This window comes from Tympanuchus pallidicinctus, unplaced genomic scaffold (assembly GCF_026119805.1).
Source record: "Tympanuchus pallidicinctus isolate F22 unplaced genomic scaffold, pur_lepc_1.0 scaffold3, whole genome shotgun sequence".
In the NCBI taxonomy this organism is placed as follows: Eukaryota; Metazoa; Chordata; class Aves; order Galliformes; family Phasianidae; genus Tympanuchus; species Tympanuchus pallidicinctus.
This window is the reverse complement of record NW_026294747.1, coordinates 10,976,915-10,994,770: the sequence shown is the minus strand read 5'-3', so window position 1 is coordinate 10,994,770 and position 17,856 is coordinate 10,976,915. Positions and strand designations below refer to the sequence as shown.

The 17,856-nt window shown below is 37.7% G+C and overlaps 1 protein-coding gene across 5 annotated transcripts in view; it reads left to right on the top strand.

The window, feature by feature from the left end:
- PLEKHA7 (pleckstrin homology domain containing A7) overlaps positions 1–17,856 on the top strand; it is a 139,847-nt gene that overhangs the window by 70,295 nt on the left and 51,696 nt on the right. For 3 of the 5 annotated variants that reach the window (XM_052694730.1, XM_052694733.1, XM_052694732.1), the window contains 2 exons: positions 6,116–6,199; positions 14,131–14,242. In XM_052694730.1, the coding sequence (XP_052550690.1) occupies positions 6,116–6,199; positions 14,131–14,242 (196 nt within the window). The remainder of the gene's footprint in view (positions 1–6,115; positions 6,200–14,130; positions 14,243–17,856) is intronic. The other 2 variants (XM_052694731.1, XM_052694734.1) reach the window with 1 other exon arrangement.

Genomic DNA, 17,856 nt, shown 5'->3' with positions numbered 1-17,856 from the left:
GCATTGGAGTTGATGACTGGGAAGAGCAGGAGAGAGAGATCCATCTGTCTCATAGGTACACACGTGTGTGTGTTGGTATATGTGTAGGCATACACATATATGAATGCATGTATCACCAATACATGTCTTTATCTGTTGGACTCCTGTTTCCATTTCAAACTTTGGCATAGGTGTTCACGTGATATCTATAACAAACATACAATCAATTCAGTTTGCCATTCACATTGTCATACTGCTGTCATTTCATTGTTTGACTGAAAGTCAAAGCTGCTTTTGTTAGTCACAGGTTTCCAAACGCATTTGGATATTTTTGAAGGCACCGACTTTTGTTTATGGACTAACCTCAAATACATGAGTGGGAAAGAAAGGAACAGCCCTAACTGAGCTCCAAGTCTGAATTAGGATGATATAGTAGAATAAAATGGTCTTTTACATTTCTGATTTTCTTTTGGTATGATCAGAGAATTTTTTTCTTTCCCGATTCATTTTTAGAGGCAAATACTAATTTTCCTATAGGTGCAAAAGTAAAGAAATGGAATCACATTCTACCTTCCAGGAGTTTCTTCTCACCTAAGGGTTTCCTGCTCTTAAGAACTTTCATGTTTCTTTCCTTAATTTTAAGTTACTGTAATACAGGTTATTGGGTTAATACAGTCCTGATGGTGTCTTATGATATACATCAAAAGGATTTGTGAATCAGCAGTTGACTTCAGCTGTATTATTTATGGAGCTCTGCAGTGATCCCATGGTATGATAGCGTATTCATAGTTTTATCTGTTCTTTTAATGATGGAAAGATCTGTGGTGATTCCTTGGCGTTCTCTGTGTTAGCTTATCATTGACCTATTAGTAACCCAATCTTTCCTGCTCCTACTGATTATCTCTGATAGCTCCCTAAGGGGGAAAAAAAGAAGATCCAGATCCAAAGAAACTTCAAGTTCCCTTTTAACCAAGTTGTCAGTGAGCTAGATAGAAAAGGGACAACACATGAGAATGTCTGTCAGTGTACTGCCCATTTATCTGTTGTTCTCAAAGTTTTCTTGTCTATATTTATAAACAAAAATGGACAGATGTGATACAGTTTGGAATTGCGGAAGTCATCCTTTCAACTGTCTTTAGAAACATGGGCTTTTGTATTGACTGATTGCAGTCACAGGCACAGCTGCTCAAGACAGTTAGAGAATTGTGTTCTAAGCAAGTACAAACTCATGATCTTCTAAGGAGGATTGTTTATTCCACGATTCTTCTGTAAAAGTTCATAGGTTAAGTTGCTAATTAAACGATAGGAGAGGGTGACAGTTTAGAGCTTACTAAATTTAGTGGACCTTGATTTCCATGGAGTGAGGATTTTACTGCTAGTCTGAAGAGGCACTTTGTTATTTTAAACTAATGTCCAATCTTGAAAAGATGTTTGTGGTGTGTGCAGTTTGTAGCTGGTGCTACTGCTTGTGTACTAAAATCAGTTGGTATTGATCCAGATTCTTCCAAATTGTTTGCATTACACTGTGTTTCTTCTTAAAAGAAGGACTTCATGGTACCAACTTTCTTGGTCTAATCGGTCTTTTCAACCAATTCTCAACACTAATATAAAAAGGGCAATGCTGAAAGTATTTTGAAGCTACTTATATATTTTAGAAGTGTTTTATACTATGAAACAAGCTATGTGGGACTGCTGGTCAGGTTAGACATAAGCACTTTTCCTATTTGGAGAATGTGCAGCTGACCAACATGTCTTCCATTGAATTCTTGATTCTGTTGTCAGCTGCCCCAAGCAGTGTCTCCCATAGAAGCAGGATGCTCACCATTGCTGTTGTGGCTGTATGGGGCATTCAAGATAAAACTGCTCATGTTTGCCTGGTCTTGCAGGTAGGCATAAGGTGCTCAGCCAGCAGGGAAAAATGTACATGATACAAATGGCTTGTAATAATTTGTAGTCCATCCAATGACAACAGGAATTATTCTTGCCATCTATAAATTTGTTGCTAATGTCTTGTAGACTTGATCAGTAATTCACACATTTCAAGGTTCAGCTGTGTGGGCATTTAAATTAGTTTAGAAGCAATATATAAATTTCTGTGATGTTGTATGTATGTCATCAACATCAGTCATGGCCAGAAATTTATCAAAATTTGGCTTTGACTCAAACGCAGAATGAACTGAGGAGAGAAATAGGTGAAGTCGTGTTGACTGAGTTCCTCAAAAGGACCCGTGTGGTTATCTGGCTTTGAAAATTATGGGACTGGAAAACAAATTGCAGTTGTTTCTTTTTTTTTTTCTTTCTTGTTTTCTGTGTTTAAATGGGTTACATTTCATGATCTGAGTTATGTTAGTGCAAGCAAATGGTAGGCATTGTTAAACTTGCTGACTTGCTTCATCAGTAATACTTGAGAAATCTTGTAGGCTGTGCTCTGGTGGCAAGCAACAAGGCGTCAGCAAGGATCAGTGTCTGTGTGTTGCTCTCCCACTCACCCAGGAGCTGAGCTGGACAGGAGGTGAGCTGTGAAGGAAGTGAAGCTATGGTACCTCTTCAAGCTTTCATAGGTGGCTTTCGTAGGGGCTAGAGTTTGCCAGGGGAGTTAGCACAGTGCTGTGCTAGTACAAGTTGCGTGGCAGTGAGGATGAGGCATTGTGAGCTTTTCCAACTTTATCCAGATGTATCAAGGCTCCCTCTAGTGAAAAAGGAACAGGAGAGGCATGAAGAGTGGTGACAGCGTACCACGTCTCTTCATTAAGACTCGCTTGCTGTGCCTTTTACACATGGTGGATTTCTGGACTTATTCTACAGTTGCTGTTTGGAATAAATATGGGTGATGAACTACCAAGAGGCCTGTTCATCTTGTATCTATGAAAAACAGTGGTGCCAAGGCTTGGGAAGGATAAATAGTTGTCACTGTAACAAGTTTCCTAGGTCACTGGCACTGGAGATGTTACTTTTGAGTAAGCAGAGAAATTGCTGCTAAGCCAGTGTTTGAAAAATGTGAGAAGAGGAATGTGATCTAAATGCAAAAACATAATACCAGATCTTGATTTCTTCATTTAATTCTATTAAAAACAAGGCACTTCTGATGTCTTTGGACTACATCTATTTAAATACTGCTGAAAAGGTACAGAGGCATTATAAGAACTGAGTGCTAACTGGGGAGCAAGATGGGGGGAGGAGCACAGACTGATGGAATGGTGTAAATCATGTGGGAAGGAATCCTTGGATTCCCTGGATGCAGCCCCTCCTGTTCAGCGTAAGCCCAGCTTCAAAGCTGGAACCAATTTAGGATGAGATTGCTCAGGGCCTTATCTAGCCACTCTGAATATTTCCAAGGATGGAGATTCCATAGCCTTGCTAGGCAACCTCTTCTAGTATCTGCCTGCCCTCATTGTGGATAGAAATCTCCCAGCTCCCTCATTCCTTGTTATGAGGCATTCAGCATCAATAGTATAGATTGTTTTGAACGGTATTGCTTGTTCTTAATGGTTCTTATGAGGCAAAACATTTAAACTCTGGCTTTCCAAATTAACATAAACCATTGTGTTGTACAAAGCTGCTGCTTCTCTCCTCCTAGCAGGTCCAAAGATTGCAGAAAGTTTTTGTTTTGTGTGTGTGACCTCATCTGTGAAATTCCTATCTCTGCATTATGTGGTAACGTGGCTGCGCTTTTCTGTTCCTCGGCTCTTACCATTCAAAGGGGAAAAACTGTTCCAAAATGGAGAACTTGCTTGGGAATTACAGCAGTGGAGGTAATTCACCTTCTGAAGGGCTGGTGAATTTCTTTCATGGGAAATAATACAAGGCTTAAAAAGTGCAAGTATGGTATGATGAAAAACTTCGTGTCCCGATTAGCCCTTGAGCACTTCTGGAATAGAGTCCTTTTTCTTACTCTTAATTATGGAGTTATTAATGACTAAAAGCCTGCAGATGAAAATTTGTTGACAGTTTGTCAGCCTCTGGAGAATAAAGCTGACAACGTGCTTTCATTTTTACAGCTGACAACGTAATTACGTCCCTGTTGGTAGCTGCTGCCTATGGATTGAAGGTTAAATAGGCTGCTTTGGTCCTGACTGGAAAGGATATGGCTTAAAACTGTTTGGGCTGTGTGATGAAAAAGAAATTTGTTTCTGCTATTGTTTATTTATTCATTTGCTCAAAAAAAAAAAAATCTGCAAGTTCCTCTTCCTATCTTTGCACATATGCCCAAAATTAGAGTAATGCCTAATAAACTTAGGTGAAAGTGCTGTCTCTTTATAATACAGTGCTCCTTGTTCCTCTTGGAAGAAAAAGATGGCTACTTTGTAGATGTTAACACTGCAGAGTTGATGTAAACACTTTCTCCGGACTTCTGACTTCATGGGAATGCTGAGGAGTTTGCTTCAAACCTCTGCCACAGACTCAGTTCATTGCTGGGGCAATGAGCCTTGCCCTGCTGCGCTGGGTGCTTGGTGGCCTCCTGTTCCTCTCTGTTCTTAATAGCTATAAGGCTGCGGTTTTGGAATGGCTGGGGCTGGGATAAGTCCTTTTGGTGTAATATAAGGTGTCACTGCTCTCATTTTATCATGGGCAGTGTTTATTATATTGCTTTTGTATATGATGCTGCATAGCAAGGCATGTTGGAAAAGGAGTGAAAGGTTTACAGTGCAGAAAGCTTCCTCTGCTCTTTGTGGTTTAAGTGGACTTCCTGAGAGCAATATCAGTAAGAACTGAGAGGAAACGCAGCCACTTGGGTTCTTTGATGAAGGTCTGTCCTTAGCTGATTACATCTGAATGTTGTGGATGCATGTGCTGGTTGATTTTTAGGTATCCTCTATGCTGTAAGAAGGCTATTATCTTTTTAGAGTGCATTGACTTTGAAATCCTAAAATATTTCTTGATTCCTAACTGTTTCTTAAGGAATATCTTGCTATGCTAGACTGTTAGGTCACATCTATAAGACCTGACGTGGCTCAGCATTACACATCTTCTCTAAAACAGAAAAACGCACAAGTTTTTAGTTGTTGTTGCTTTTTAATAGCCTTTACATTTTATAATTTTGTATTTTTGCTTTCTTGAATACTTTTAAGCTTTTGTTTTATTTGATGGGAATTCTAGTTTTGGATGTTTGTACCTAAATGTTGTTAACTCCTGGTGTAAAACTTCAGAACCTTAAATAAATGAACTCGTTGTTCACAAGTCCATCCTCATTCGAGGGCTCCCAAACGGTGCATAATGCACAATCATAGTAATTAAGAAATATGATCTTCCATATTTTATTTCTTTAAGATTTGTGATTTTTGTAGACTGCTCCTTTGGATAGAGCTTCAGAATAAGAGGCTTACTATGTATGGAGAACTGTGGAAATTGCCTTGTGTCTTCTATAAAACTAATTCAAATGACATATTTGGGAGGAGAAAAGACTACTTGTTTATCTTGAAATAAACTTTCACACTATTTCTGCATTATATGAGTACAATTATACAGATAGATGAATTAATAGACAGCCTTTAATGGACAATATTATTTAGAGGGTAGCAAAACACGTGATAGAAGTCTGAGGGGAAAATTGATTCAAAAAAAAAACAACCACAATTTTAATTCGACTTGGATGAAATATTAAGTAATGTTCATTTATCTAAGGCATGCAACTAATACATACCATACCAGGGAGAAAAGAATGCATGTAATAAGTGACTTCCACAAAACATCAACATCACTGAGCTCAAAATATTACATATTTTGTGGCACTTTGAACTGTCCAACAGCATATTAGTATATGTCACTTGTCTTCTCTGTGATATTTGCAGAAGTACAAATGAATAATTTGCTTTGTAGTTTCTGTGTTGGTGTTTAAATAATCTGGTTACAATCGGATCTAAATAATCACAACTTCAATTGCATCTCCATTGGTAAGGTTTGCAACTAGGTTACTGCTAAAACATTAGCCTGTTTAATAATTAAAAGGTATAATATGCCGTTGACAGTCAACGAGAATGGAGCAAGAAGCTTGGAAATTACCTAAGAGAAATGCTGGAGTAGCAGAAGTAAAGCATCCGTATACAGTTTTGCCTTTTGGGGTATCATAGGTATATATTAAGCAGTTCAGCACTTCAATATTAATTTTTTTCTTTTTTTCTTTTTGTTTTCCTTTCAGCCATAATCAGCAGACCACGTCATTTAGACATCCTGTGACAGGACAGGTTTCTCCAGAAAATATTGAATTTATTTTGCAAGAAGAGTAAGTAGCTCTACACCCATGGCAAGAATCCTGAAATAGTGACACATTTACTTACAGTGGTTTAGTGGTTTGACAATTCGTCTGGTACGTGGGGTAGCAAAAATGTCATACAGTTGCTTGATGCTTAAAAATTTACTACTTCTTGTGACAGTATATTTTTGATTGTAGCTCTGTTCCATGTTGGGACTAGAGATGGAATCTTTCCCAGATCTTTAATTAAAGAAAAAAGAAGAAAAAAAAGAGGCATTTTAAATAGGATACCTGTATAAAGTTGAAGTGTGGTTAAGTACCATCTTTGTATTAAAGAAATCTCAAACATCTTCACATAAGCACTGAAATGCTTGTACTGAAACTGGAATACATAAAAATATTATTGTTTTCTGTTGTAATATCTCACATTTCCTTTGTTTTAACTTTTTTACATTCATTGTGTCTTGGGCTGATGTTTAATTGAAAATGGTTGCTCCTGCATTCCTCAGTTTATTCTGTAGACACAGAATCATGTATGTTAGTTCCCAGTGTATTTCCTTCTAGCATCACCCATGCTGCATGCTAGTTGGCTCCTGAAATCCCCTCTGTAACTGGATGACTAGGTATCTTTCCTATACAAAATCCAGAACTTCAGTGCTACTTCACTTATGAATATATTCCAAAGAAGAAGAGAAATAGAGCAACAACATGTATCATTCCCTTTTCCATCCTGGTCTTGCAACACTGCTTCAGCAGCTTCCAGCCCTCACTTGCATCCCTGCATCACAGAGTGTAGACATCATGCTGTAAAATAGCCTCTTGTGGTGGTTTGTAAGGCTGCCTTTGTGAGTTTGAGTGCTTTATATTTCAAACTATGTGACACTAATTTAATTCACATTTAATTTAAACCAATATTGCATTAAGAGCACTTAAGTGGTACTGAATTCATTGGCCTAAATAGAGAAGGAAATTGTGAGGCTTCCAGGGGTCTGAGGCTTTTGTGACAATGTTTTCTGTTGTGAATCTGAGGAGGAAAGAAGAGGTGGAGCACAACAATATAGCTTTCTGTGCAGAGATTTAGGAAGAACCCCAGAAAGTGCTTCTCAAATAGTTTAGTAAAACCTGAACACTAAACAAACCTCCCTCCCAAGAGCCCAAAGCAAATCCAAGGGGTCGTCTCTTAAGGCCCATGCTGTGAACCAGCACAAAATGGATGAATGTGTTCTGCTGGGAGAGGAGAAGTCTGTGAGCAGGTGCAAAGAGTTTGAGATAGCTACTTAGAAGGAGATCACCCTGCTTAGTGTCATGCACGTGTCTTGTTGCTTGGGAAGGGACTGGCTCTTTTACAGGTACTCAAAGAAGCTGCTCCGGTCATTTAGTGAGGAAAACAGGTATCTTGCAATGGAGCAACACTTAAGGTCAGTATAAACAAGACACTATACATCTGTGTTCTGACTTCCAGCTGTTAATGGATCTTTATTTGATCTGCTGGACAAGTTTGTTCAAATTTAGTACAGAGAAAACTCATGTTTGTGAAGGAAAGTAGGTGTTTGGACAGAACTCCTTAGGGTGCCTCCCTGAGTTACTCACACTTCTATATGTTGTTTCTGGTTTTGTAATCATAGTAGCAGAGAAAGTATTTGAAGCTGAATTGGAAGAACAACGGATTGCACATGGTCTTATTGATCTACAGCTATCAGAAGCATTTTCATAGAAGAATTGAATATGTTTATTTGGGGGACAATCTGATAAACAGGCATAACTTGTCATCAACTTCTTGCTCTGAGGTGGTGTCAAAAGTAGAAAAAACAATCTTTCAATGCAGCAGCATTAGTAGAGACAAGTGGGTTCTATTTTAAGTGAAGAGGGAATGACTGCAGAGGTATGTATATAGAAAGATGTATTTGTAGTGACTTCTCAGAGAACTGTCTTTGTGAGAACAGTTCTCTAAGTTTTATTATTGATCTGAAGTACACGGGGTGTTTTTAAAATTAGGTATTTTTAATATATAAGCAAAAACTGATTTAAAGATGGAAACCTGAGATCCTCTGGTTTCTTTGATTTTTATTTTTATTTTTATTTTTACTACTCCTTCCAACAGTGTAGTTTTTACACAGATGCTGTTCATTGTTGTCATACCCGAGTTCCTGTCAGATGCTCTGCTGACATATGCAGATGTCTCTTTCCCTCAAGGATTGGTGTGGGATCAGAGTCATAGATTGCATTTTAATTTGGAATCAGTGTGGTAGATCATATCTTGTGATGAAAAGTTTTAACTAGCAAGACACAATTGGAAAGTTTTTACCTGGATTTCCATTATCTGAGGTAACTCCATCATCTGATCCTTTTGAGCAGGAGTACCTTTTTTTTCTGTAGCTCAAGAATCCTGTCTGATATAGCAGCACTCTTAAGAGCTTCATATACAGCAGTTTCTTCTTCAGTGATGTTGTGACGTGATTTATTCCTTACAGTTTGATTTTAATTTAAGATTAGGGCTAAAGCCTGGAATAGTCACTAGATATTGACTAGGAGTAGTGGGGAGATCTTGGCAGAAACTTGTTCAGGTTGCAACAAAAGTCTTTATTAAGAGGAAACCTTTACCATCAGAAAAGTATTTTACAGTAATGTGGAGATGATGGATGCATGCTCAGGCCATTCCTCATCCAATCAACATACTGGCAAGGAAAGAAGATATTTGTAAAATGATGTCATTGAATAATTTCAGCCTCGTGTACTTATGACTCAATTATGAACCAGAAGCCCTTGACTCACTTGATCAAATGAGAACTGGGCACTTTCAGCAGATAGCTGAGATTGTCCCTCGCTGGTGCTTTCCCAAGTAATTTTGCCTTTTAAACAATATCACGTCATTCTTCCTGCTAAAGCCAAAATGATTTCTTCAACTCCGTTGCAGTTGGAAAACAAGGACAAAGAGTATTGCTTAGAACTGTAACTTTTTAATTGCGTGACTTTTTTGATCCTTATGCACTTCTTTCTTCTTGGCAGTTCTGGTAATTAGATTTTTTTAAAATATCAGCATTTCCTGACCTATTCTTAGCTAAGGCAATTATTGAATCCCCACCTTTCATTCTCAAACTACTGACCAGGTTTCAACACATTGTTAGTTATGCATTTCTTTGAAAACCTCATGGTAGAATTGCTTAGGATAGACACATGCAATTTTTGGATTTTTGTTATTTTTTTCTGTAAACAGCTATTCATTACTTTATAGAGAAAGGAAGAAATAGGTACTTACAACATATATCTAATTGCATCTGTTGCTAAACACTAGAAGTTGTGTATTAGAAATTTTACAGTGCCTTTTATTTTTAATATATTTTTTACATTACGCTTGCAAACGAAAAAACAGTACTTTAAAGTTAAAAAGGATAAAACTTCAGTATAGAATGGAGAAAATACATATGTTATGCCTGAAATTCAATGTCTGTTATCCCTTTTTGCCTGTTTTTTTGTGCAACTGATAAAGTCTGTGTATCTCTAGAGAGAAAAGCCATCTTGTCTATTACATTTGGTTACTATAGCAGCAAAAGTATCAGGTGAAGAGATGAGAGGAAACCCAAAAAGCCCCAAAATAAACATCTGTCATGTTTTATTTGTATAGAAATATGAGGACAGCTAATTTTTTTTTCTATCTGAATAAGAGATTTATTAATGTAAGAGCTGGATTGACATGATGTTGTTTTGTTCCAACAAAATAAACCTTCTGAGTTACTGGTATGGACGTGGATCTTTTCAGTTGACTAATCTTTATCATCCTTTAGAGAAAAGGAATTTGTTTTCTCTCGAGGACTGCGTTTTCAATATAAGCTACTGGTGTAAAATCCCATTTTGTTCAATTTTTTAAATAAATCAAATACTGTCAATGTGATTCTCTTTGAGTTAGTTTTCTGTGATTTTTTTTTTTTTAGGCATCCTTACACAGTTTAAGTAGAGTAGGAAGTTCCTTGATAGGAGGGAGATATTAGAGCATATATATATGTTAGAATATGGAGTTATTTTCATATGTTTTCTAAAGATTTACAAGGAACTGGATTATGTTTATGCATGTACGCTTCTGTGGGAGGCAGCAAGAAAACTGACCAGAACATAAAGAAAACCAGCACTATGAAGAGAATCTAAACAGATATTATCAAACATCTTTGGCAGTCGTGATTCTGAACTAATGCATCTAAATGTACAGGGCTAATGCTTTATTTCCTCATTTTTGAAGATGAATCTGCAAGCACTGTTAGGTTGATGTTAACTCTGTTACACACATAGAGATGCTTCAGGTAATTCTGTATAATTTATATATTTTTCTTTGCTATTTAAAACAAACTGAGAACACTAATTAGCTATTGAGAGACTTGACCTTGAGATTGATTGTGATCTGATTTAATGCAAGTCTGTTATACTATTTTAATCTTGAAATATGATGTAAAAGTATTTTAAATTCATTTTCAGTACTGTTTTGTGTCTTCTGTTATGTCTTAGGTGCCTAATGTTTGGATTATCAGTGTTTGCCATCAAAGACATTGTTTTAGGAGAATGTTTGTTATTTTTTTTCCTGTTTCAGTTGACTCACTGTCTCTTGCTGGCTATTTGTGTTTTTCCATGACAACAACCTTGCATGCTTTTATCTTTTTCTCCTTTATTTTTAAAATTTGTTATTTTTCAAGTTGAAGTTCTTCATTTATCTTGATGATACTAACAAATGAAAGCTTTATTTATTGACAGTGATTGTTTTCAGTAACAAATGGAAGAGAAATCATTAAATGATAAAATGATCAGTTCTTAGCAACAGTGGATTTGTTGTTCTGTATTACATTACAGTTTTCTGATAGTTCAGAGTGATTTCTCTGATAGGTCTTGTTATTTGTATAAATCTTGGCTTTCTCTGTAGTTCTTAGCTTCCTCATTTTCTGTTGTTGAATTCCTTTTTTTTTTTTTAATGTGTCAAGTTTAACACCACAAAACAGTATCTTGTTGAACAGCAGACATGAACATGTCATTAGTCTGTGGGTGCCTACACCGATTTGCACTTAAAGCCATTCTTCCAGGATGAGGGAGGTGATCATTTCTTTTTCCATAAGTTTTGTTGCAAAAATTAATTTCTAATTTGTTAAGACTAAAGTTTTAGTTTTAATTTTTCTTCTCCCTAAGTTGGCATGTACGTGCTCTCTCTCTTTCTCTCTCTCTCTCCCCCTCTCTCTCTCTGAAATAGCTACTCTATGAAGTGAAGAAACATATCCTAATCAGATTGTCTGCAGGCTTTTCATTTTACAGGTTTCCTGAGTGTGTATGTTAATTGTTGCTTGGTGGTGAATGGACTTAACCCAGCTGGTGACTGATCATGAGTGGTGTTCCCCAGGGTTCTGTATCGGGGCTGGTCCTGTTTAATATCTTAATTAATGATCTGGATGAGCGGATTGAGTGCACCCTCAGTAAGGCTGCAGATGATACCAAGGGAAGAAGTGTTAATCTGCCTGAGGGTGGGAAGGTCCTACAAAAAGGATCTGGAGAGGCAGGATCAATGGTCTGAAGCCAACTGTGTGAACTTCAAAACCAACTACTGGTTCTTGTGCTTTGATCACAACAATCCCATGCATCACTACAGGATGGAAAGCTGTGGAGGAAAAGGGCCTGGAAGCATTGGTTGATGCTTGGCTGAACGTGAGTCAGCAGTGGGGCCAAGGAGGAGAGACCTTATAGCTCTCCACAACTTCCTGAAAGGGCATGGTGGCGAGGTGGAGGTCAGCCTCTTTTTCCCACATCGGTGAGATGAGAGATAATCACAGAATATCAGGGATTGGAAGATACCTGAGAAGGTCATCTAGGTCAGGTCAAACAGGAACACATCCAGGCAGGTTTTGAGTATCTCCAGAGAAGGAGACCTCGCAGCCTCCCTGGGCAGCCTGTACCAGTGTTCTGTTATGCTCACCATGAAGTTTTTTTCTCATATTTATGTGAATATGTTCCAGCTTTCCCCCTCAAGTTGCACTGGGGGAGGTTCAGGTTGGATACTAGGAAAAATTTCTCATCAGGGAGAGTGGTGAGGTACTGGAACAAGCTGCCCAGGGAGGTGGTGGAGTCACCATCCCCAGAGGTGTTTAAGAAACATAGATGTGGCACTGATGTGGTTTGGTTCAATTCTAAGAGGCAGGGTTGAAGGCCTTTACTCTTCATTAGAATTCATCTTACTTTGAAATGCCTACTCTCAATTTCTTATTTTGAAACTGCCTGAAGCAGGGAAATGGGACCTTTTTGATAAGCAAATATTAGGAAATGGCAAGTATTATGCTTTTGCAAGTAAAATGTGCTCCTTGCAAGCATGTGTTTTCTGTCTGTTCTGAAACTTTGTAGAATAGAAAAGCAACTAGTGCAAGTCAAAAAGCAGGTAAGACTGATAAGAAATAGTTCGGTCAGGTGACGTTTTGCATGGGAAGCATCTTAATCTGTTTGCTGAAAATGGGTATTACTAAAGCTGATGAATTGCTGAAATAGGGCAGCTGGTCCCTAAAAAGTACAGCAGATTGGCTCAAATTCAGGTCATGAAGTGCTTGCACACTGAAGGCTGGCCCAGGATTTTAGGTGCTTGCTGTAGTTCATTCTCCTGTCTTGGTCCTGTATTTACAAAGAGGGAATTTATGCCAGATAAAGCAGTGTATGAGGGAAATAGGTCAAGGTTAAGGTATTAATTCCTTGCAAGATGAGTTAAACTGTAGACAGATGTGGAAGAACGTGGTTTGTTTGGTTTTTTTTTTTACATCAATTATAAAAGCTTTTGGACAGGTGATTGTGTTGTAGCTGAGAGTGCAACGGAAGGCAAGCAACTTGTTCTTGCTTAAGCTAAAGCTATATTTTGGGCTACTACAGTCACAAACTTCAGTTCTTATGATTGAGAACTACTCACAGTTGCTTTGTTTTCTGCTGAAATTGAGGATATGATTGAATCAGCAGCAGCTATAGGAATGCTTGTTGTGGCTTATATTGTGTTTTGTTTCTTGTGTTTGTTTAAAAAAAAAAAAAGGAAAAAAATCATAATTTGTTAGTAGGTGTTTTGGTTTGTTGGTTTTTTGGTTTTGCTTTTTTTTTTTGCAATGAATGAGTTAATGTTCCTACAATACAATTTGCTAAAGTGTTCTTAATGATTTTTTGAAAATACCACACGCTGGCTCAGCTGACACGTTAGCGTCAAGCTTGGCTGCTGAGGCTTCTGTTTGTAATCTCCATAAGGAATGCCACAGGATTTTGTACTTGCGTTTGCCCTCATTTCTTCATCTGGGCAGCTGTACTGAATTTTTACTTATTGGACAGGTTCTTACTGTCGGATTCATCTCCCTGTGCTTTAAATGTGTATCTGTGTCTGAGATAGTTATCCAGATTTCTTGAGTACTTGTATGACTCCTAGCTATTTATTGTTTTCAGTATGTACCATGAATTCTATCACTTCAAATAAAAGTATTTTTATTTTAATAACTCATATTGTAGTATAACTTGTTTTTTTGAGTTAAAGATCAGACATTAGATTAGCCTCACCTTTAATTTCAACAACAGACCACTAACTGCAAAGTGTTTGTGACTCCTGCCTCTTCCTCCTTGGTCTTGTTTCTTCCTCACCTTTGCAGCCAAGCCTTTGAAACAGGCATAGCATTAATCTTATCTTCTCTGAATGCTGTTGGTTGTAACTTGGTTCTCTGTTGGATGTGAAGACTTGACGGGTTTCTTTCTCCTGATACACTGGAAAATGCCAGTCATCAGATGTCACTGGCAGTATATGCTTGAGAAATACCCCAACTCAAAACAGTAGGGATGGTGCCACGGAGCTGACACATGGAAAATGTTTCCCTTGCGACTGGACCAGCCTGTCATTTGATTATTTAGAATCTCAAATATAAGAAGGCAAAAATAAATGTTTGATACAATATACTTTAGAGTATCTGTTTGTTTTTGTTTTCTAGACAGAATTCACCTATGTCCAAGCCACAAATAAACCAAAGACCTTCAAGCATGGTCAGTGAATCATCCACTGCAGTAACTATGTCTGCTGTTGATACAAAGCCTGGTTCTAAGGTAAAGGAAACAGACTGTTGTTTGAATTTGGTGATCAGAACTTTGCTTGCTTTTAAGACCAATGCTGATGTGTTTTATCATTAATTATAATAGGGCTCTGAGTTGGGCTAGAGGACTAGTACTTACCAAGTACTCGTGCGTTTGAGTTTACATTTATCCTTGTTATTCTCATTTTTGTAATGCCAGCATTAGTGGGAGAAGGCTTTATTTTTTCCACTTTTAAAATGGGTGAACTTGTTGGGGACCTGATGCTCTGCTTTGATATGGAGATTTTTTGAGCAGTGTAGTGTCTTTAACTGATCCAGGCTCCTACTTCTGCCAGTAAGCGTGAATCCAGCATGAAACCAATGTGCTCCGCTGCTCTGTTGTAATTGCACCGATCTAATCTGGTTTTTCTGCAAACAGTAAAAACAACAATTGACTAGACACAATGTACAGGGCCACCCACATGACAGAGGTGGTTTATGGGAGACGACAACTGCACAGCTAGATGGAGGGAAATGCTTTTTTCATTACAGCTTCGGAAAATAACCACAGTCACCTCCCAAAACTTCAACAGATTTGTTTATGATCTCTTTTGCTACTTTGTTTGCTGTCCAGTAGTAGTGTGGCTTTGCATGTTTCTGCCAGGCTGCCAAATGTGGCATTTTAAAAAATACTTTGCAGCTTTAGACTTTGACTGGACTTCTCATAGAGGACTTGCAAGTACTTTTCTTCCACACCAATTTTGTTTATGTGAACTCCTTCCAGCTGTGGACCCTTAATAAGTACTTCATTTTTTATTAAGACAGAAAACTAAAGTATTTTTCATATACGCTTTGATTCATCATTGAATTCGGGTTTCCAAGCTTGAAAACGCTCCCTATGTTCTGTAGGATCAGAAAGAAGTGTGTTAAATTCCTTCACAACCCATCAGAATTGATTCAAGTTAACCAGCAACAAGAAGAAAAGCTGAAAAGTGAATAATCTGTGCCCTCCACTTTGAGGTTATTTGTTAGCACGCTAAGAGTAGATTTTACGAACCTTTCCTCAGTTCTCTACAGGTTTCTGTGAGTTCTATAATCATTGTTTTTGTAGAGTGACTTTCCAGGCACAGGTCTGGGGCACAGTCGTGAAGCCAGAGTCACATTGTATTTACCACAGCCTCTTGGTACCTATAGCTGTCTATCACCTTTTATGAAATGCTTCATGGTTTTGTGCTGGAAATGCTATAGTACTGGCACTCTGTCTGCATATGGTTTGAATGCTGAAAGAGACAAAGCCTACTGGTTTCCTGCTTCGAGATTCAATTCTGAGCTTGGGAGTGAATCAAATGTAGGAAATAAAAAGTGGTTGTTTTCAAAGAGAATTTTGCATTCACTCTACTACAATGTCTGTTGTATACTGCACAACAAAGAGGAGCATGTTGGAAAACAAACAAACAAAACTATCACAAACTAAAACCAAAGCTGTCATTGTTTTATTGATATCTGTATAAATACATGCCTTCATTTCATAAGACACCTGGGAATGGGTAGTTTTGCAGAAACGTATGTCAGTCCTTAGGGTGAGCCTCACCCCCTTCATGCTGGTATTGTCTGAATAAGTCATGTGAAGACTTCAGACCAGTTCACCTTTTGAAGCTTAAGGGGTATGGAGTTTCGGAAATACAATTCAAAATGGATGTTGATGAAAATCACTCTCTATCCCAAAGACGATTAAATTACAGAAGCATGTTTCTCCATTATGAACCATGTTAAAAGCTGTTCATATTGATTATGAATAAAGGTTATTGGAAGAGTAAAGGACTGCTACAATTTGAGAATAATTTGGAATATAGTCAGCAAATGCTACTATTTTTGTCAAGGCAGGAGTGTAGAGAATAATACTGTCATGTAATTTTTACTTACTAAGTGCGGTGTGTCTGTTTTTGGTAGTTTCTGTCCAGGAGAAATAGTTGAATTGTTGTTAACATTGATAGTTGCTTATATTTTTCCAATATGCACAGCTGAGAATTGCAACAAGTAAATAAAGAACTGGTATAGCAGCTGAGAGAAACTGATAATGGTGGCAAGTGTGCAGTGGAGCAAACTCTGCAGCCGTTTGGAGCTGGAATGTGGGGATTAGGTCAGGGCTACTTCAAAGGAATGTTCATTATCAACAACAGGAACTCAGAGTGTTTCAGTTCATCCTGTTTGAAAAATAAGAATTCTGTCTAATTTTCTTAAAGATACAGAAAGAATTGATGAATTAATTTGGCTATAGAACATCTTGAGATTGTTGAACAGAACAGGTTAGGACATAGAGCTAAATACTAATAATATATTTTTGTTTTATAAGTGAAGTTGTGCATTCTCTTGTGTTTATGTGTGCTTCTTTTTTCCCATCAAGATAGTCTTTTTTTTTTCAATTTAGAAAATGTCTTCCAGATGAAATGCTGATTATTTTGATTGTCCAGTTTTATATATATATATATATATATATATATAAATATAATTAACAACTTTCCTTCTCAGCTAGATGTTACTCTAATGGAGGAGAGGATGAAGCAGTGATGAAAAGGAATTTGAAATTTTGGCTCTTGATATTTTGCTTCTTTGTGGAAATGTGAGTCACTCACAAACAAGTCAGTGTAACAGATGCGTTGAAATTAAAAGTGACTTGTCTTCAGCTGATCTGACCTGCATGTCTCAACACATGACAGTGGAATCAATATTTCAAGTTAGGAAAAGATCACTCCAGCACATGCAAAGAGTTTTAAAATTACACTTTTTCTTTTAAACTGACTTCTTACTGTAGCCAGTGAAAGCAAGATATGAAGTTGTTTTTACTCTAGAACTGAATGAAACAATTTATGCTATGGATAATATGAAAAATCTAAATTAGGTGGAAGAATAGTTATTTCTACGGCGAGTTTTGGTATGAAATATACAGCCCTAGAAGGACTTACCCCCTTCTTGTCTAATAACTGTTGTGTTTTGGGTTTTTTTTATATGTTAGTCTAATGGTGGCTTTTCTGCATTTAGTAAAATTGAAAAATGAATTGAGATCAAGGAATCCAAGTGCTTGATCATCTGCTCAGAAAGCTGGTGCTCTGCTGGCAGCCTGGCCTGTTGGGTGTGTGCTAGCCTTTGGCAGCTGGGTTGTTCAGATATTCTGTGTAGCACTGGGCCACAGGTAAACCTTGTTCAGCCTCGCACTGCAATGCCAACTGTGCCTAGGAAAGAGCCCACGCTTGGCACTCTTCCTGTGTCAGTGTCTCTCACAGTAATGACGGTGACGTGCAGCTCACCTGCATCTCAGCAGAGCGGAAAGCACTCTGCTGCTCCCTGAGAAACAGGCCTCAGCACACTACCTAGTAAAAACTGTTCTTTGTTATCTGCTTACAAGTTACACGTTTACATGGCTGCTTTTTATGCTGTGGCACCAAAGCAAGGAAATTACTGGGTGGTTTTGTTTTGTTTTAACTAGTTATTGTCATTATCTCAATTCTGCATTAAGAGTTGTGCTCGCATCTACTGAAATGTATGAAATTTAGTATAGGTTGGAAAAGCCTGGCCTCAAAATGAGGAGAATTTTTCTTTGTGTACTCATACATTGCTGGAGCGTTTTATGATTATATGTGCTGACTTCGA